Here is a 19,381-nt window from a genome sequence, read left to right on the forward strand (position 1 = left end):
GAGACCCTTGGGACGTACGAACTGGCTCAAGCCTCCCAATAGAGCTCAACATATATGGACGCCGTGAAGATGCTGAATCTATCGGTCGAACTCTTTCCAGAGCCGGCGCCTATCTCCAATTCCCTCGGTGCGGTTTAGAGGGCGTGGAGTACTATAACCCACACTTCTTTAAAATGGAGGGTTATCCGGAGCAAGAATCGATTGAAACTCTCCTTCTATGCCCAGCAGAAGTGGTGGAGACCGGAGGCCGGGTTTCTAGCCAAGATAATCAAGCTTATGATGCAGATGCGGTTGGTGAAATCCTTAATTCACTAACGTACAATAATCTCCGCCATGACATTCGAGTCGATAGCCGCATTAAGACGGAGCTTTTCGCGTATGCTACTCGCCACCTTTATGCTTATGAGATAATGCTAATAAATTATAGACACCAAAAGGAAGCAGTCGATTTTATTTCCAAGCGAGAGACTGGTACCTTTCCCTCCAAACTCAGCCTCTGGAAGTATAACAGCACCGATGCGGATGATACTTGGTAAGAACAACATATCCGAGTCAACTACATTATACTGACACCAGCAGTAATCATCATGTGCCGAGTGGAGCAATTCTTTCACGACAGGAAGAAGTCAAAGGTGGAATTCTGGCAGATGAGATGGGACTAGGGAAGTCCCTGATCATCTTGTCAACCATAGCAGGGTCACTAGACCGGGCAAATGCATTTCTTAATCCAAATCAACGATCTGGAGCAACACTTATCGTGGTTTCATCAATACGTAAGTGTTTATGCCAAAATGAAAAAAGAAAGGACGTGCCAAACTGATTTGAACATAGCCTTGATGGACAACTGGCTTCAAGAGATTCGAAAGTAAAGCACTCTGACATCTTTTATGACACGCCAGCTGAACTAACAAATAAATAAGACATACCTATGCCGGGAGCTTATCGTTTCACCGACATACTGGTACACAAAGGCACAAAGAGGCGCATCTACTGTACCAAAGGTCCATAGTATTCACGACATACACCACATTAGCGAACGACTCATCTCGCGGTACTTTATCCAACGTTCACTGGTTCAGGGTCGTTTTGGATGAAGGTTTGAGACCGACACAAAAACTACTATATTCTATATTCTGACGAACATACCTCTCAGCACACTTTATTCGAAATCGGAAATCCAACCATTTCAATGCCGTCGTCGCGCTTTCAGCAAAGCATCGCTGGTGTCTAACGGCAACACCCATACGAAAGGACATAGAAGACCTTGGAGCACTTGTATTTTTTCTTAAGGTACCAGTCCTTTGGGATCCTCCTACGTTCCAAAAGTTCATCGCAAGCCCGGAAACTCCTTCTTCGTCCTCCGATAACCGGTTCAAGAATTTACGAATGTTACTAGAAACCGTCTGCCTGAGAAGAACACGAGAGATATTGCCACTGAAACCGGTCACGTATGTCCGAGAGGTCTTGCTGACTAATTCCGAGAGGCAGGAGTATGACAGTCTTGTTCAGGAAGGTAAAAGACAAATCGATATGGTAGCGAGAGCACACAGCAGTAGGAAGATGAGATTTGTGGTGTTTCAATCGGCCCTCAAACTGCGCCTCTTTTGCAACAACGGCAGGTCAATCGACAATCCGAAATTTGACCCTACAGATCTTCCATCTGACTCAGATGACGCATTCACCTATCTCCAGCAGCACGAGCGTAATATCTGCGCTATCTGCTCTGATACTATTTACTCTATTGGTCAAGCTAATCGGACGGATAGCGGACGCTTCATACCCGCCTGTCGCCATTTGGTTTGTTGCACCTGCATGCCCCAGTCTCCTGGACCGCAATACCCTTGTCCAGCCTGCCAGCAGGAAGATGAAATGGAGTTTTCAAGTGTTCCGCTTATGCAAGATCGGCAAAAGGAAGGCGGCACAAGGGGACAGACTGGCGGTACTCTCTCTATCGGGGCCTATCCTTCTAAGTTACGCTCTCTGCTGCATGATATCCAACAGAATATTACAGAAAAGAGGCAAGCTATCCAATTATCTTCATTAGTAGAACATAAACAGCTCATCATTTAATCCACCAGCATCGTACTCTTTCCTGGAGGAAGACACTCACCTTAGTCAGCGACCTTCTTTCGCATTACTCCATCCAACATGGTGTGATCGATGATTCACGGTCACTCGTCGAACGCACCAACGTGTTGCAGGAGTTTCAGTCACCAAATGGCCCAACTATTCTACTTATGACATTGCGGATGGTTGACGCACGGTGGGTTTGCAGTCGCACTTGGCTAGTGTCATGATTTCTGAGTTTTTCTTCATTGTTAGATTGAACCTTGCTGTTGCATCACGCATTTATCTCCTGCAGCCACAATTGAACCCCTCTATTGAAGAGCAGGCGATAAATAGAGTGCTCCGGCTGGGTCGCGAGTCGCAAGTCGTCGTGGTTAGATACGTCATGACAGACACTGTCGAACAGGTCCGGCAACAAGCGATGTTACTTACATTCTTGCTAACAATCTCCAGGTTATTATTGAACGTCGCGAAAGAAGAATGCCTAATTTGGTAGGAGAGGGATTCGGGGAAGTTGAGAATGCATCATTGGGACTTTTGTTCGAATCGCTGTCGGTAAGTGAACCGGGGGACACGAGTAAGGTCGTTCAGACTGACACTTTCCAGCATATTTTCGATACCGATGGAAAATCTACATAAGAACCACGGCTCTTCCCCGGCGCTGTCCGCGACGCCCCCCTGAGTCGCACTTGAAATAGACTTCTCAAGTAGACTGTCTCAGGTCACTTCAGCAGCCCTTATCAATAACAATATCGTATACCATAAAGAAATAAGTATCTCTGGTAGTATTTTATTGCTCTTTCAGACGGCCGCCTGTAGACGAACGGAAATACCTAATTAGGCATGCCCATTAGCCTCTCCACTCCGGCGACGGGTAGCCTGTCTTCCGGTGGAACAAGTTACCGTAAAGGAAAACGAAAGCTGGCCGTCATGACTGCCAATGGCGTTCTTGTACGAGACTTGGAGAACTTATGACATGAGGTCCATGACCCCGATGCAATAGCAGATAGGCATCTCACTACATCATCACCCCTCGTCTAAATAAAGTCATCGTCACAGCAATCACCCACTTACAAAGCCACCATGAGTTCCAACAATCACAGTCACTCTGAGACAGATCGCCAAGATGATCGACCACTCCCTTCTGCACCCCACCATGACAGACGTCGATATTCTTCAAGGCCTCGCCATCGCGAAAAAGTACGACGTCGCCACAGCCTGCGTCAAACCATATGCTATTTCCATGGCTAAGCAGGAACTTCAGGACAGTAATGTCATGGTCTGTCCCGTCATTGGCTTTCCGCATGGGAACAGCAGCACTGCCGTCAAGCTTTTCGAAGCTGAATCGGTTACTTTTCAAGGCGCTAATGAGGTCGACATGGTCGTCAATATTGGCAAAGTACTCGGCGGTGGCTGGGAATATGTTGCTGAAGAGATTCACCAAGTCAACAATGCCGTTGTCAAAGGCGGGGCTATTCTGAAAGTCATTTTTGAAAACGACTACTTCAATGAGGAACACATTGGGTACCTTTGCAAGATCTGCACGGACATTGGAGTGGCTTTTGTCAAAACATCAACCGGTTATGGGTTCGTCAAGCAGGCCAACGGCATGTATAATTACAAGGGTTCCACTATTCCTCATCTGAAGCTTATGGTAGGGAAATCTGGCAAGGATGTCCAGGTTAAAGCTTCTAGAGGCGTTCGCACCCTCGACGATTTGCTACATGTCATGTCGCTAGGCGTTACACGGATCGGTGCTACAGCTACAGTTGCGATTATGGAGGAAGCGGTTAAGAGAGGCATCACGGACCAGCCTAGTAAGTTTACGTTCAAGCCCATGGCCGACAGCTCAGTCGGAGGATACTGAGAACATTCGGAAGGGGACGGAATTGCTTGGCATGTAAGGTTAGGCCGAAGATGTAAAATAGGTGGTGTCACATAGTAGTTACTCGGCCGAATGCGCCGGCTCCGACGAATCAGGTTAAGGAATTACTATCTCCTAAGGACCCCAAATGCTTGTGGGTCCCGCGCTAGACGAATAACAGGCCGCAAAGCCAATCGCTTAGCTAATGTAAGCAAAAGCACTGGTTGGCTGTCACGCCATCAGGACCCACAAGCATTTGGGGTCCTTAGGAGATAAACAGTTCTCCGACAGAAGAAGAGTAACGCCGAACATTTTCGCTTAATCATCGCAACATTCTCTTCCATAGTCCACGGCATCCAGCAATCTTAATGAAGACCAATCGCCACAAAGTTACCAACGCTTGCGAGAGATGTCGAAAGCAAAAGCTTAAAGTAAATACGCCCTTTCAATAATGGATCAGTTGACTAAATGCGATAGTGTGAGCATGAACTTCGCAGATCAAGACATGGGCGTGTCCGCTGACACTTCATTAAACGACACGCTCTTGGAGTATGAGGAAGGTGAGCTTTGATTTGTTGTGCAAAAACTGCCAGATATTATGAACACTAACTATTGAAAACAGCGGCCAGCCGTCTATTCACTGGAGATAATACATATGATCCTGATGACTCCATTCTCGACAATCCGCTCTTAGAAGAGAACCAAGGCTGGATATGGAGTTGGAAATTTCTTGAATAGCGGGTAAAGTACTTTAGACGGTGATTATTCGGTGGCTATGGTAGGGGTTGCAGGTGGCTGTCTGAAAAAGCATTGGGAACGGGGGTTACTATGAAAGTGCATACACATTTTGTCCGCGAGGAGAAATCGCGCAGAATCGTTGGTGGAATCCGCTTTGAGTTTTCAGTCAACATTTGAGATTGAATGGTTAGTATAAGAGAAGGAATACAACGACGACCTCTGTGAAGGAACACGGCCGAGGCCTCAGATGCAATGCCCGAACAAGAAGCGACCTGCAACAATAGTCCAACTGATCTGAAATCAGTTAGAAGTTTCTGATTCTTTTCTGACTGCGAATGGATAATCCACATAACCCTCGACATCGCTGGTATAAAAGGTGTTCCTCTTGTATGGGTTGAGCTCCAGTCCCTCCTTTATCCTGTACACCAAGTCAGGATTTGCCAAGAAGTTTCTTCCAAACATGACCATGATCTCCTTATGAGGATACTCCTCGTTAACAAGCCTTTCCGCCTCGCTCAGTTTATACCCGCCGGCAATAAGGAAAGGTCCCTTCCATAGATCATATGCAAAGTCAAGCTTCTCGCTGCCATGCTCATGACAGTCTTGGCTGCCGGAGATACGCGACTCGATCAAGTGAATATAGGCCAAGTTTAGTCGGCTGGCTTTGTTGATGATGTCGGTGAACTGAGGGATTGGGTTTTCCATGCGCATGCTCTGGAAGGTACTCCATGGGCTGAGACGGATACCGACGCGCTCTGGGCCGATGGCTTGGACAACGCGTTCCAATATCTCGGTGATGAGACGGGACCTGTTCTCAATGCTGCCTCCATACTCGTCGTTGCGCTGGTTGCTGACGTCTTGGAGGAATTGGTCGAGCAGGTAGCCATTAGCTCCATGGATCTCAACACCGTCGAAGCCGGCTTTTATGGCATTCTCCGACGCAGTGACGGAGGCCTCTACCATTTCATGAATCTCTTCCAAGGTCATCGCTCGAGGTTGGGCGGGACTGCCTTCAATCGGGATCGCACTCGGTCCGATAATGTCGATTCCTTCGTCCTTTGCAACTTCGACAGTTGCGGCACGACCCATGGCAAACAGTTGCACAAAAATAAAGCTGCCCTTGCGGTGTACTTCATCGGTGATGTCTTTCCAAGCTGAGACCTGCTCTTGGTTCCAAATTCCAGGTGTTCTAGCAAAACCTCCACCAGCAGCAAGGGAGACAAGAGTGCCCTCGGTTATGATTAGGGTACCGGGGATGGAAGCGCGCTGACCGTAGTATTTCTTCATAAGGGCGTTAGGAACACGGTCAATGCTTGCTCGGAGGCGTGTAAGAGGGGCCATGCCAATGCGATGTTGGACTTTGATGTTGCCGATTTTCATGGGCTGGAAAAGGCGTGACTCTGACATGTTGAATGAGGTATGATTGAAGTTGTATTGAGTATAGTTGATGAATTGAAGGCTGTTCACTGAATATTGACTTGTGTGTATTCCTTCCACTGTCCGTCCGTTTTGCCCTCTTTATATCCGCCAGCTCAGACTGATGACACAAAAAGTTCAGAAGGGACCCATTTTGAGATTACAAGCTGATAAATCTGCCATGAAAATGACCATATTATAAACCATATCTCAGTGAAGCGGTGACACTTAGACCTCGTTCTGTCAAGGCGTAAACCGGTCAAGATATGGAAATGAGGTTGTCCTCGATGCAGCAACGACATACTTCCGAAACAGGAAACGAGATGATGCCCAAGTCGGTCTAGCTGATCTACATTAGGGGGAAATGTGGATCTTGCGGTGGACGATTTCTAAGCAGCATCAAGCTTACGGTGAGACGGGACGCAGAGAGAGACGAGATCATTGAATGGCACCATAATACTTGCCAGAGACGCATACTCAGAGCGCTGCAAGGACCCAACCTTGGGGGAAAAAGTATGTTTCGCAGTCAACCACTACAGTTTGTACTGACCATGGTTAGTGGCGCACTTTCAGTTCATTCCGGTGCAGGGGACTCCAGATAAGACCAGCGATAAGGCTGCCCAGCGCCTCGCTCGATCACATGCAGTGAAACAGGCGTTAGACAAAAAAAGACAACTGAAACAAGAATCAATGCAACACTTTTCTGTGAGAACAGTAGAAGATGAACGGGAACAATCGAGAAGTATCTGCAGGAGGCAATGCACCAAGCGCACTATCTCATCGCCCATTTCGCTATCAGCAAGTCTGCTCGATCCCTTCCAAAGTCTCGCCGTCGACTCCAAACGCCTTCAGATTTTACTGAACGACTGTTAGTTCTCTAATAAACTCTTAGGCATATTACTGATATGTCTCAGTTAATGCACGTCAAGCTCCCGAGCCTGTTTTCAGCATCGAGGATAGCTTTCAGAACTTTCAATCGGTGTTCCGATCTGGTCTTGTTGATCCTGCTCTTTTAAATGCTGTGATGCTCTCCTTGGCCTTCACTGCGAATGGAGGAGTCATTAATAGAGAATGCCTTGTATACCGAGGTCAAGCGATCCAGCATATCCGTGAAAGGATAAGTACGCCCGACAAAGTCGTTTCGGAGTCAACTATTGGTGCTATACTATTATTAGTCGGGGTTGAGGTGAGGTCGTCGCGTCGCTCTCTTAAAGGAATGATCGTGCTAACTTTTCAGGCACGGCTGGGCACAACTTCTCAAGTTCAGCTTCACATGGGTGCAATACAATACCTCCTCAATGCATGTGAGCCAGTCGTTGTGAATCTCACTCAAGGCATCAAGCGCGCCATATTCTGGTATGTCAATCGATAATCCCACTTGCTCAGAAACGCCCTCTTACTCTTTGGCAGGCAGGACTTGAACTCATCAATCATGGTGGGCTCAAAACGCATAGTCGACCATACCACTTTCACCGAACTCCACTGGCAACGAGACACAATAGCTCCAGACTTCTTTGAGCTACCTTCAGGCTTCCAGGTACGATCTCATCTGTTCAGTCAAGAGTTCCTGGATATAGTCAGAGACATCCACGCTCTCCAGTGTATCAGAAACATCTATCAACGCACCGGCCGTCCAGTCTCTTCGGTGAACATCAACAGTCACACAGCATCCATCCAATCTCGTCTCCAGGCCCTCCCAAATACTTGTCCGATATCCAAAGCCTGCCATCTCGCAGCGTACATGTGTTCCGTCATGCTGTGCTGCAAAGTCTGGTGCGCTTTAGTGATTCCCGTAGGTCCCCATTCACGCCGTTGGGAGCGTTTGCTAACTTGCAAGTCCAATATTACTGCGCAACTTCTCAGAGAAATTGAAAAAGTCCGCTATGAACCCGTTTGGGACGAGCATGCCGACCTGTTGCTTTGGCTGATATGTATTGGCGGAGTATTTGCTCCAGATGGGCCTGTCCGTTCAGGTTACACCTCACTTTTATGTTCGACGAGTTTCGAAAGACCCAGCCTTCACTGTTCGTGGTCTAATACAAGCGAAATACTGAACCAGTTCATCTGGTCGGACTTGGCCTTTGGATCTGCTGTTAGGAAATTTCTAGAAGAGAGGTCAATGAACGTCATGTAAATTCGATTGGTTGAAAATCAAGCTTATTACCGATATGATTAACCATTGCGCTGGAAAAGACCTTATCCACAGCAAAATGGGCTGTTAGTCAGTGCATGCATTTTGTGTGACAATCTTAACAGATTGCTAAGCAAGCCATTAACGTTATGAGGGGCCATTTGCTCAGCATGACGTCACTGTGCTTCTTTTGACGTCTTTGATATCTCAGCATTCAAAGCCTATAAGTCCTCTGGAATAACCTCTTCTTAGAAACACCACTGCAATAACTATACTCACGTCAAACGATTAATCTAAACGAATTCACAAAAATGGCTGCAAAGAGCGTCTTTATGTAAGGTTCCCTCCCAATGTCACCGTAAGCTGACGCTGACCCATCGCTTAGTACTGGCACCACCGGTTTCATTGGAGGTGATGCATTCTACGCATTGAATAAAGCGCATCCTGATTGGAATTATACCATCCTCGTCCGAAGTGAGGATAAGGGGAAGGATGTGCAGAAGCAATATCCTGATGTGAAGTTGGCGGTTGGATCGTTGGATGATTCCAAGGTCATTGAGAAGGCCGCTTCTGAAGCCGACATTGTCATTCGTAAGTGGATTGAGATTCTCCGTGTACATTTGAGATACTGATCGATACATACAGACACCGCTGAAAGTTCCGATCACCAAGGCGCTGCCAAGGCTATCGCTGCTGGCCTGCGATCTACCCACTCGAGCTCAAACCCCGGCTACTGGATTCACATCAGCGGCACGGGCATTCTCTGCTGGTACGACATGGACAACAAGCGCTATGGAGAAGGTCCTCTTCCCGAGCAAGCCTACGACGATCTCGAGGGAGTCGACAAGGTCACTTCTCTGCCTGACACCGCTTTCCATCGCGATGTCGACAAGATTGTTCTCGATGAAGCTGCCAAGGATCCCAGCGCCGTAAAGGTCGCCATCGTCTGCCCTCCTACTATCTACGGAACCGGCAGAGGACCCGCCAACCAGCGAAGTCGCCAAATCCCGGGCTTGACCGAGACAACCCTCGAGAAGGGCTTCGGTCCCATCATCGGCGCTGGCGAAACAGAGTGGGACAACGTACACGTCCATGATCTCTCCAAGCTAATTATTCTTCTCTCCGATCGCGCCGCATCATCTGAGAAGCAGTCCGACGAACAGGAAATCTGGGGGCCAAGGGGGTACTTCTTCGCTGAGAACGGCAAACACAAATGGAGCCAGATTTCGGCTCTTATTGCCAAGGAAGCTAAAAAGCAGGGCGTTATTGATAGTGATGAGACAAAGGTGTTGGATGTTGATGAGGCACAGAAGAAGTTGGGATTCCAGGCTCTTTCATGGGGTTTGAATAGTCGTGGTGAGGCAAAGCGAGCGAGGAAATTTCTTGGTTGGAAGCCGGTGGGTGAGAGTTTGGAGCAGTGGATTCCTGAGTCGGTGCAGACTGAGGCCAAGCGATTGAACAAGGCTTAAACAGCACATTGCAGGTATTTACAGTCTTAAATAAGCAGCAGAAACGAAACACTAAATTCCGACAATCAATGAGATGAACCCACAATCATTACTGCGTAAATACATTTAAAAAAAAAAAAGACTGTCGCGAAATGCCTTGGGGTTTTGATTTCATTACTTATGAAAGTCAATTCCAACCCCTGTTGCGTGTAAAGAAAAGCGAATACTACTAGAATGAGTTTGTTATGTAGAACTACCTAGGAAAGATCTGTCGTTAAAAGGTCATGTCGCAAATTTCTCTTCCCTATAACCCATGGAGACCATATTCTTGACGTAATCGTCTGTCTGATCCCAAAATTCGAGCTGGTTCCTCGCGAAGCATCTCCACGACAGCATCAGTAGCCTTAAAAGTAATAGGAGCACCCACCGTAGCCATCGATCCCCACCACACAGGCACAGCTATTAGCATACCTAGCCCAGTCACACCACCAAGACCAATACCGGCTGCCAGGCAAGCCCCATTGACTCCCCAAGCACCACCTATTAACCATGTTGCTCCAGCTGCCATGTTTGCTTTGCTATTACATCCTTGGGGGTCTAGGGCATTAGCAACATCGTCAAGCAAATTGGGGTTTGCTGCAGGGAGGTTGAACGAGACTAATTCCTTTCCACCATGCTTTGGTCCAACTATCCGCAAAGGCTGAAGTTCATCAGGAAAGTGAAGCGGGACCTTCACTTGGATCTCGTACCATGCTGGAATAACCAGATGGAAGGTCACTTTGGAATCGTTAGGCAACGATTCTCTGGCTGCTTTCATGCATGCACAGAGACAATCAAGGTCATCTGTGTACGCACAGAACGTAGGAGGAAACGGTTCCTCTTCCATCAGCTGCTGAAAGCGCCAATGCCATGTAGTATCCGGGTGCCAGACAAAGAATCTATGGTCATCGCCACTGTGTCTCCTCATCTGTAATTGCACAAAGCCGTGAACAACACGTGCAAAGCCATCCGGTCCAGAGCCACCCGAAGAGGCGAGGATGTTCTTTGCCCGTAGCTCGTCCTTGATACCCTCAAGGTTGTGGTTAATCAGGCGTACCTCCTTAACCACTTCTTCAAGGGCCTGGAGTATACCAGACATCATCGAGTTTGCCATGATACAGACACCGTTGATATTTTTGTTCAAGGTGCTTATACTTTCATCAACGCGCTCGGCCGTCTTTTGCCATGTATGAGCAGTCGTGATATATCTTCGGAGGTATGTACCGCACTCTTGGTTATGGTCTCAAAGTTCCGACCGATCGAGTCTGCCGCCTTGCTCGTGGTCGTCATTGTAGCGGTTGTCGCTTTCGCGCCGTCTTCATAGGCTTTGATCGTCGTATTTCCGCTGTCTAGAACTTTCGAAAGGTCTTTCGCGATTGGATCAACGTGGTTTCTGATCGAGCGATAAAGTCGCTGCTGCTCCGCCGCGCAGCTACCTTCGTTCCATTCTTTGCGAACAATCACACCGTCCTTGACGGCGCTGGCACCAATCTTCGTCAACGGATTTTTTATAAAGTCCTTAAGATCGTTGATCGTATAGTTGTTTGACCCGTTTTCTCCTTCCGCCGAAGGAGGATCCTCCATAATTACGAGAGATTCGATCGTCAAGGTCGACTAGTGAGCAAAGGTGTTGGCGATAGTCGTGATGTTAGAGGGGCTTCGGTTAATCGGGATCCAAATGAATGCCAATATCGAGAAAGCGGCACAAGGGGAGAATTCCCAATATCCTGGTACTCACGCGTGCAAAGAGCAAGATAGATAAATGTCTCTGTCGTCCCCTTCTGAATGTGCTTTTGCGGGGTTGATGCCAGCCCAACGTCACGGATCATGGATGCCATTGAGGCCACCTAAGGGCAGCTAGGCGCGCGCTTCCATATCTAATGAGAACGGTCATCAGCTGCACACCGACAGAGGCTCTCATTCAATGGATCTGCATGGGTCACAAATTGAGTCATGCTCGAGAACTATGATATATAGATAGCCTATCTGTGACGACCAGCTAATTCGCACCAAAGTGAGCAAATAAATGAGGTTTAAGAGACCTTAAAAAGGTCAAGTTAAATTAGTTAAGTTGAGGCCAATTTATATTAGCCTCGCATCAGATAAGGGAAACCAAGCTAAGATACGCACGGTCATATGCATCTGACTCGGGGATTTCCCGACACTATCTGTATGCTCTCATTGAGGCCGCCTATTCTGTGATCCTCATACTTTTGAAGATAATGTCTTCTTGCCTAAAACGCTTTCGCGACCGTGTCCTATATCATTCAACAAATATTACACATAACAGTACAGAAAGATGTCCACTATAGGAATCTACATTGTCGCAGTAGTTTACACTCTTTCAGCTTCATTTGCATCCCGTGGCTCTAAACAGAATTCTGCTGTAAAAGCTCCAAGCCGCCGACAACTAGCCTTGCCGCATCTTGAAGGAGTGGACTAGTGGACAGTCCAGAATTCACTACGGGTTTGCCTATCTTGGGTCACAAGTGTTGTCACAGCCTAACTACCTACTGCATGTAAAGGTCATATAGCTATTCCATGGTATGTCTGCACATGTACTACTGTAATATATGTTAAAGGTAAGAAGATTGAAACATATATAGAGGGTACCAGTCCTATCGATTACTCCAAGGTCCGGACTAACATCGGTTTCATATCTACCAGCGAGCACCCTTTGTAGCCAAGATCCCAGGGCTACCACTCACATACAACCATAGGTACATGTTGAATCTGGGAAGGCGGGTCAATACCGCGGCACCAGGTGACCCTCTGTCTGTCCCGATGCTGCTTGCATGAGTGCACCGTATCACCACACCACAAGGCTCCTGGGTTTCCTCTGCCATCGTTCTTATACTGGCAGTCTCCATCTTGGGTTTTGACATCGTACGTGCCAGCAGGAAAGTAGTTGTCTTTCAGAGCATTAACCGAGAAGGTACCAATAGATACATCAGCACGGGTGGCGAGAGCCGGAAAGAGCGCACATTGCGATGCAGTCCCATAGTTGGTGGAGAAGAATAGCCAGTTCATTCTGTCTTGGTAGTCTTTGTCCATCGGGACTCCACGGCGCTTGTTCTCGAGGATGATGTTGAGTGCCTTGGTGGGGACTGCGGGAGGCGCTGGTTGCTCGGGCGAAGTATCATCCTCATCTCCATCTCTCTTCTCATAGGCTGCGTTGGGAGTACCAAACATGCTTTCAAAGTATTTCTCGGTCGCATACCAGGCGTAGCTGTCAGCTACAGAGAAATAAATCAGTCAGCACCAAATCTTGTAGAGGTTTCATTCTGCTCACCATTCATGGCCGTACGAGCGCGCCAATTCTTGTTCCTAGCGAGCCTTTCCACCATTCTAATCCCATAAGCCTTCACATTTGAATCGTCATTGAGGAGTTGATCGATGACAACAACTTGAGAATACCGTTAGCATTTGTAGCTTAATTGTCATTGCGACTAAAACCACTCACCGTCATTCGTTGAAGTCTCTGCCAGTGCGGTAAGATGTGTCAGCTCGTGAAGTAGAATTTTTCCCTTGCCGGCCATGAGATTCGGGTTCTTTCTGTCACCCTCTGGCGCCTTTCGGAGATTGTCAACTAGTTCCCCTAAGAACTCTTGGCCAGGTCCGAAAAAGGTGTCACAAAGAACGATAGTGGACTTCTCGATGGTCGGCTCGGTGGAAAATGCGTAGCCGCCGATAGAGCCAGATGAAGACTGAATCTCATTTTTACATGAAACTTGGTCTTTCGCCGCCCTGTGTTCCTGGTAGACGTCTTGGCAAGAAATCTGCATCTTGCGCCCATTCTTACTCAGTTCTTGGATGTTGTGGAAAATGGCTGTCTACTAGTCAGCTCGTGACGTTCACAGCCTGAGACAAAAATGCAGGGGCTCTCACTGTATATGCGCGATATATCCTTGAATCTCAAGTTGATGTCATCTCCGAAAATTCTCGACTCGATAGTGCCGGGAGGATTAAACTGTTTTGAAATGCCAGTGAGCGTGACCACATCAGCCCAAGCCTTCTCGATGTCCTGGCGTTGAGAATGACTGCAAGCATCAAAGCTGACGAAAGGCGTGTCGCCAGGGACATTTTGGCGTGGCTGGAGTCCTGTTGGCTTAGCGAGAGCGGTGGAAGGTAAACCAAGAAGCAAAAGGCCAAAGGCCGCCATTCGAGGCATAGTAGGAGCCATGGTTGTAGGGTCTTGAGAATGATTGATTGTAATGAAGCACAAGTAGTCGGGTGGTTATTGTTTATTGCGAGGGGTGATGCGGCTTCTTTTATTATCTTACTGTGCTGCATAGCCTCGTTTTCTCTCTATTTCCACATGATCTGGTAATCGCCGAAACGAAGTTTTGCAAAGGATTTCAATTAGAGGATTCTCAGCAAAGGATCTGCACAGCCTAGCCATGTCTATGATGCTGCACAGGTTAAATATAGAGGACTTGAAGAAGCTTAACTTCTAAAATACAAGGGTAGTGGTCGGAATTCCGTCTCGAGACATGGATTACCATGCATAGTTAAAGCGGAATAGAGATCCTTCCAACAGAAAGGATTTTTTAGTAGGTTGTTAATCTTACCAAACAGGGCTGAGCATTTACTAAATGGGGCTTAGCGATTACTAGAGGCATTTTGTTGGCCCACTGGCTTGAGGCGCTCTGTTTATGCGTAGCATTCCGCCTCGCTATGTAAGAACTGCTACAAACGCGCATAATCATAATTTAAGCCTGAGCTATGTTTCTCTCATTCTGTAGCTTATTTTCCTCATAGCTGATGGCTTTTATCACCGCAAAGAGTTGTGTCTTCTCGCACCACGTTATGTGTTTAAGAAGTGTTTTGATAGTCCTGGTAGCAGAAAGCCAGAAACCACAACTAGAGCAATATATTAAATGGAGTCTTGTGACAATAATGAGTAACTAGAGAGAGATATAAACCATACAAGAAAGCAAGTTAGGGGATATGATTAAAGCCTTCTGTGCTCTGGCTCACTGTGCCTTACCCTCAACAGCAACAGACCAGATTTGCTGTACACATCGAAGTCCAGCTTCAAAAACACCTTGAATCCATCCGTGAGTAAAGCTAGCCTGCTCGCCAGCAAAGAAAACTCTGTTCTCCCAATCAGGCTTCTGCATGACATCCAAGAATTTGGTTTTTTGCATTCGGCCGAAATAGCAGAAAGCGCTTCCACCGGTTAACTCATCAGTTGGGAAGACTTGCGAGGCCCCCGCTTCGAGAAATTCAAGGGACTTGACTCCAGGGAAAATCCTGCTGAGGTTCTCAGCTGCGATCTGGATTCTTCGCTCGGGGGAGAGGGAACCGAGAATAGTGACATCCTGCTCGAAAGTGTAGGCTGCCATGATGACGCCGCGGTTATAATGTTCGAACTGAGTGTTATCTTTTGTCTTGGGGAACATGGTGTGACGGATAGGGAGATCGCTGACAAAGCCGCCGTCTAGACCTTGGCCCGCTTTGGTGAAGGCCTCCTCCCACCATCTCTTCTTGTACTGGAGGAGGATCTTGGTGACTTCCACGTAGCGAACGTCTCGAACTGCCATTTCCTGCATGGGAACGAAGGGCTTTGGCTTGGCAATTGTTCGCTGTGCAGTGTAGGGAATGGCGAGGATGAGATAGTCGGAGGTGATGGATTTCTTCAAGCTGTTGGCTGTGACTTCATAGGTCACCTTTACCGGAGCTTGAAGAGGGATTCGAGGGTCCGATTGTTCATGGTTACCAATCTTGGTGACTCGAGCACCGTAGATGATATCGTCAACCAACGATTCTGTGAGATTTTAGTAAAGATTATCTTCAACGAAGGCACAGAAGTTACTCACTTTCTTTTCTATCGCTAGAGACGAAAGCGTTGGGCACAGCATCCATCCCCTCTTGAAGTTGCTTCATGCCCGCTTGCTCGCCACCTTTGTTACTCGACAGAAATGCATCCTTGAACGACTCGATGAAGCCTCGAGGATGGTTGACCTTGAACCCAGCCTTCTTCAGCTCGTAACCCGCACAATGGCCAGAGACACCAGCGCCGACGATAGTGACCTACTTGTCTTTAACAGAGTACAGCATAGAGACGATTGCTGAGTGCACTCACTGTCGGACAGCCTGGGAGCTTCTGTCCAGGCTTTGCCTGTCCATCCTTCATAAGAGCCAGCAGAACATCTTGCAACTTGGACGATCCACGACTCCAATCTTTGACTTATTAAATTTCTGAAACAGGGCTCTGGAGTCATTCTAGTTGTGCTTCTTGCACCCAAGGGAGTAGCTCAGAAGTGGGAGGGTGCTCTCGGAATGAATCTAATAGGTGAGAAACTCGTCCGTGGCGAGGTCAATTTGTGGAGGCCATGTTTCCTTGGGAATAAATTGTGAGAACGTGATCAACTCTTGATTACTTGCTTATGCCTTCACACAAGACCTGTCGCAACAGTCTACTTCATGTAGTATTTGCTCTTCCGTCAATTGATGCGTTATGCGGCGACAGATGAATCATTGGCGGGGTCACTCAAGTGGCTGGCTGAGATTCTGCAGTTCACTATCACATTGCTCTCTCACAATTTCACAAACATGTATGCCCAGAATCCTAATAATATATCACATTGCAAACGCCACGAAATGGATATAGATGTTCAAGTTGAAAGGTATGTGACAGAGAATCAGTACGTGGTGTTCTGGACCCGAGCTTGATCCAGGATAGCCTAAGTGTTGGCTCATAGCCATCTAACCAATTTAGGGTCCTATTTGGTGACGCATATTATAAATCCAGGGTTGACTCTGAGATACCTTGGTATCTGCTTGACGGCTCAGTTTATCGCTCTGCGCTCAGTCGCCAGCGGTTCCCAGAACTGAATATCCACAGCTCAAATTACAAGCGCTTAGCCCAATTCAGCATTTCAGCCCCCCAGGAGCTCACTAAACGCCTGAGACATGCAGTTTATTGCCAAAATTTCACGTCAGGCAGAGATGCACAAGGCACCCAGTGGGAGCTTGGGTGTCATTGGGCTCTAGCGGGGATTTCTAGAGCGAGAGTGTCGTTCTACATAATCCGTGTCTTGGTCAATATCTAGCTAGTTGTGGAGGACTTGCTCCGGATCAAGGTGTCTTAACCGAGTTTATCTTAGCATGTTTCATCCTCTGAGTGATAAGATAAGATAAGACAAGACTTTGTCTCTCTCAAGTACACCACTCCAAATTCAACTGCTCTCTGGGGATTCTTTATGAAAAAGGGAATAAAAGCTACGGGATACCCATTAAGCCATCTGTTAGTTAAGTATTGATTAACCTATCGATTTATCTCGCGCAAACAATAGGTCGATGTAAGCTGTAATTGTCTAAACCCCCCGCGTTCACATGTTCTAAGCAAGGAATTGCTTCTAATGAGATTTTTTCGGAACTTGGATAGACGCCGCTGTCTGAAAGCATTAATGCCCTCTCATCTACGTTTATAAATAAATCTCGGAATATGTGCAGCCTTTCATGATAGTTTTGCGTCAAGTATGCTATATAGTGAAGGTATTAAGAAGATCAACTAATGCTCAGCACTTGGCACACTGAATTCAAGTTACCCTGTATCTTTGCAGTGTTGCAGTCACTTGCCATATCCATTGCTTTTTCGCGTTAATGATCTGGCATGGACCTGCCCGGAGTAACGACCTCCGACCCTTCGCCCGCTGCCGGTGCAATGCCCCCATCGGCTCCGTTTGCCCCGAACCAAGAATATTGGCCACGCTCACGTGCGGGGACTCAGGCTCTAACCAAACCGAGCGCAAAGACCCCACGGCACGTTAACGAATCTGGGGTAGATCCGGGGTAAAAACGCGCAGCGGGCATCGGACCAAGTCTTCCCCCACAAGCAAGTTTTGGGGTTGAGTGAATGGCACGAGTTCCTCGGTTCATCTGCCGGAGAGGGAAATGTCACTGTCGACCAACCCCACAAAGTCAGATTGGTAGATATAAAGAGACTGTGGAGATCTTCAAAACGAAACACAAACACCAGACTCAACCATCTTTACCTCCCCTTGAGTCAAGTCTGCTTATCTTCAAGATGTCGAAGCAAGTTGCTGAAGAAACTCACCTCCCCGACGCTGACGCCAATGACTTCCAGGGTCTCGTCCTCGCCGATGTCATCCCCCGCGATCGCAAACCGTGGTACTCCGACTGGACATTATGGAAACTCAACCTCCTCCTCCTCAGCGGCCTCTTGACTCAGACCGCCACCGGCTTTGACGCGAGTATGCTGAATGGAGCGCAGTCTCTGCCTCAATGGCAGTCATATTTCGGCGAACCCAAGGGAACGCGTCTTGGCGCTATGACGTTTGGCCCCAACGGTGGTGTCCTCATTTCGATCCTTATTTCATCCCAACTGTGCGATTGGCTTGGACGAAGAAAGCCTATCTTTATCGGATCGGTTACCATCATTGTTGGCGCGATTGTTCAGACTTGCTCGTACAACTATGGCATGTTTGTTGCCTCGCGCTTCATCATCGGCTTTGGTCTCGGTATTGTTTCCACTGCGGCGCCTCCTCTCCTCTCCGAAGTTACATACCCGACGCATCGCGGAAAGATGACGTCTTTCATGATGGTCTCGTGGCCGCTTGGTGCTATCATTGCTGCTTGGGTCACCTACGGAAGCTTCCAGATGCAGAGCTCTTGGGCATGGCGTCTTCCAAGTCTTCTTCAAGGCGCGTTCTCTGTCGTTCAGGCTTCACTGGTCATGTTTGCACCCGAGTCTCCTCGATGGTTGATCTACAAGGGCCGATACCAGGAGGCTAAGGATATTCTCGTCAAGTGGCATGGTTACGGAGACCCCAACTCGAGACTTGCACGATTCGAAATGGCCGAGATCACAGCGACGCTTGAGATTGAGAAGGTCCAGAAGAAGTCGCGCTGGGCGGAATGGATCTCTACTCGCGGCAACTGGCATAGATTCTTCCTGGCTCTGTACATCCCCGCAATGTTGCAGTGGTCCGGAAACGCCCTCACCTCGTACTATCTCGCCAAGGTCCTCAACTCGATCAACATCACCGACCACAAAACACAGCTTCTTCTCAACGCCGGTCTCCAAATCTGGGGATTCCTCTCAGCTGTCGTCTTTGCCACAATGATTGACAAGTTTGGTCGGCGCAGACTCTTCCTCGTCGGTATGTCAGGTATGGGTGTATCATACATCATCTGGACAATCTGCTCTGCCCGCAACCAACAGGAGAACTTCGAGCACATTGGCTACGCTGGTGCAGTTCTGGCCATGATCTTTGTCTTCTCATTCTGGTATCACGCCTGTTCCCCCATTGGCGCCACTTATATCATGGAGGTCACACCGTACTCGCTACGTGCAAAGGCATCTATGTTGTACCAGCTCACTGGCAACTTGGCGGGTGTTTACAACGCTTTCGCAAACCCTGTTGCCATGGAGGCTATTGCTTGGAAGTACTACATCGTTTGGTGTGTTGCGATTGCTGTCCACTTGACTTTGATCTTCTTCTTCTTCCCCGAGACCAAGGGCTATTCTCTTGAGGAGGTGGCAGAGATCTTTGATGGACCTGATGCTCCCGTCGGTGCGAATGCGATTGGACAGAAGAAGATGGACGACATGGCGATGCATAAGGAATGAGAGGCAAAGGACCTGAGGGATTCATGTGCTGACCTTGATACTAAATGAGAAAACTTTAGGTAACTTGATATAAGTTT

At 47.9% G+C, this 19,381-nt stretch overlaps 8 protein-coding genes across 8 annotated transcripts; 4 read left to right on the plus strand and 4 right to left on the minus strand.

The window, feature by feature from the left end:
* Positions 1-173: 173 nt before the first annotated feature.
* J7337_001842 (uncharacterized protein) lies at positions 174-536 on the plus strand (the record flags this gene model as incomplete). The annotated part of the gene is made up of 2 exons (XM_044819575.1): positions 174-376; positions 428-536. The coding sequence occupies 2 exons, from the start codon at positions 174-176 to the stop codon at positions 534-536; spliced, it is 312 nt and encodes a 103-aa protein (XP_044687277.1).
* A 2,657-nt stretch (positions 537-3,193) lies between these two features.
* On the plus strand, positions 3,194-3,934 carry J7337_001843 (uncharacterized protein; the record flags this gene model as incomplete). Its single annotated transcript, XM_044819576.1, has 1 exon — positions 3,194-3,934. One exon carries the CDS (start codon positions 3,194-3,196, stop codon positions 3,932-3,934), a length of 741 nt encoding a protein of 246 aa, XP_044687278.1.
* A 1,035-nt stretch (positions 3,935-4,969) lies between these two features.
* On the minus strand, positions 4,970-6,076 carry J7337_001844 (uncharacterized protein; the record flags this gene model as incomplete). The annotated part of the gene is made up of 1 exon (XM_044819577.1): positions 4,970-6,076. One exon carries the CDS (start codon positions 6,074-6,076, stop codon positions 4,970-4,972), a length of 1,107 nt encoding a protein of 368 aa, XP_044687279.1.
* A 2,451-nt stretch (positions 6,077-8,527) lies between these two features.
* On the plus strand, positions 8,528-9,685 carry J7337_001845 (uncharacterized protein; the record flags this gene model as incomplete). Its single annotated transcript, XM_044819578.1, has 3 exons — positions 8,528-8,550; positions 8,602-8,807; positions 8,862-9,685. The coding sequence occupies 3 exons, from the start codon at positions 8,528-8,530 to the stop codon at positions 9,683-9,685; spliced, it is 1,053 nt and encodes a 350-aa protein (XP_044687280.1).
* Positions 9,686-9,968: 283 nt separating this feature from the next.
* Positions 9,969-11,287, minus strand: J7337_001846 (uncharacterized protein; the record flags this gene model as incomplete). The annotated part of the gene is made up of 2 exons (XM_044819579.1): positions 9,969-10,880; positions 10,928-11,287. The coding sequence occupies 2 exons, from the start codon at positions 11,285-11,287 to the stop codon at positions 9,969-9,971; spliced, it is 1,272 nt and encodes a 423-aa protein (XP_044687281.1).
* Positions 11,288-12,400: 1,113 nt separating this feature from the next.
* J7337_001847 (uncharacterized protein) lies at positions 12,401-13,886 on the minus strand (the record flags this gene model as incomplete). Its single annotated transcript, XM_044819580.1, has 3 exons — positions 12,401-12,939; positions 13,167-13,532; positions 13,592-13,886. The coding sequence occupies 3 exons, from the start codon at positions 13,884-13,886 to the stop codon at positions 12,401-12,403; spliced, it is 1,200 nt and encodes a 399-aa protein (XP_044687282.1).
* Positions 13,887-14,679: 793 nt separating this feature from the next.
* On the minus strand, positions 14,680-15,842 carry J7337_001848 (uncharacterized protein; the record flags this gene model as incomplete). Its single annotated transcript, XM_044819581.1, has 3 exons — positions 14,680-15,473; positions 15,526-15,739; positions 15,792-15,842. 3 exons carry the CDS (start codon positions 15,840-15,842, stop codon positions 14,680-14,682), a joined length of 1,059 nt encoding a protein of 352 aa, XP_044687283.1.
* Positions 15,843-17,738: 1,896 nt separating this feature from the next.
* On the plus strand, positions 17,739-19,304 carry J7337_001849 (uncharacterized protein; the record flags this gene model as incomplete). The annotated part of the gene is made up of 1 exon (XM_044819582.1): positions 17,739-19,304. One exon carries the CDS (start codon positions 17,739-17,741, stop codon positions 19,302-19,304), a length of 1,566 nt encoding a protein of 521 aa, XP_044687284.1.
* Positions 19,305-19,381: the final 77 nt, after the last annotated feature.

The sequence above is a fragment of the Fusarium musae genome, chromosome 1, assembly GCF_019915245.1.
Source record: "Fusarium musae strain F31 chromosome 1, whole genome shotgun sequence".
NCBI lineage: Eukaryota > Fungi > Ascomycota > Sordariomycetes > Hypocreales > Nectriaceae > Fusarium > Fusarium musae.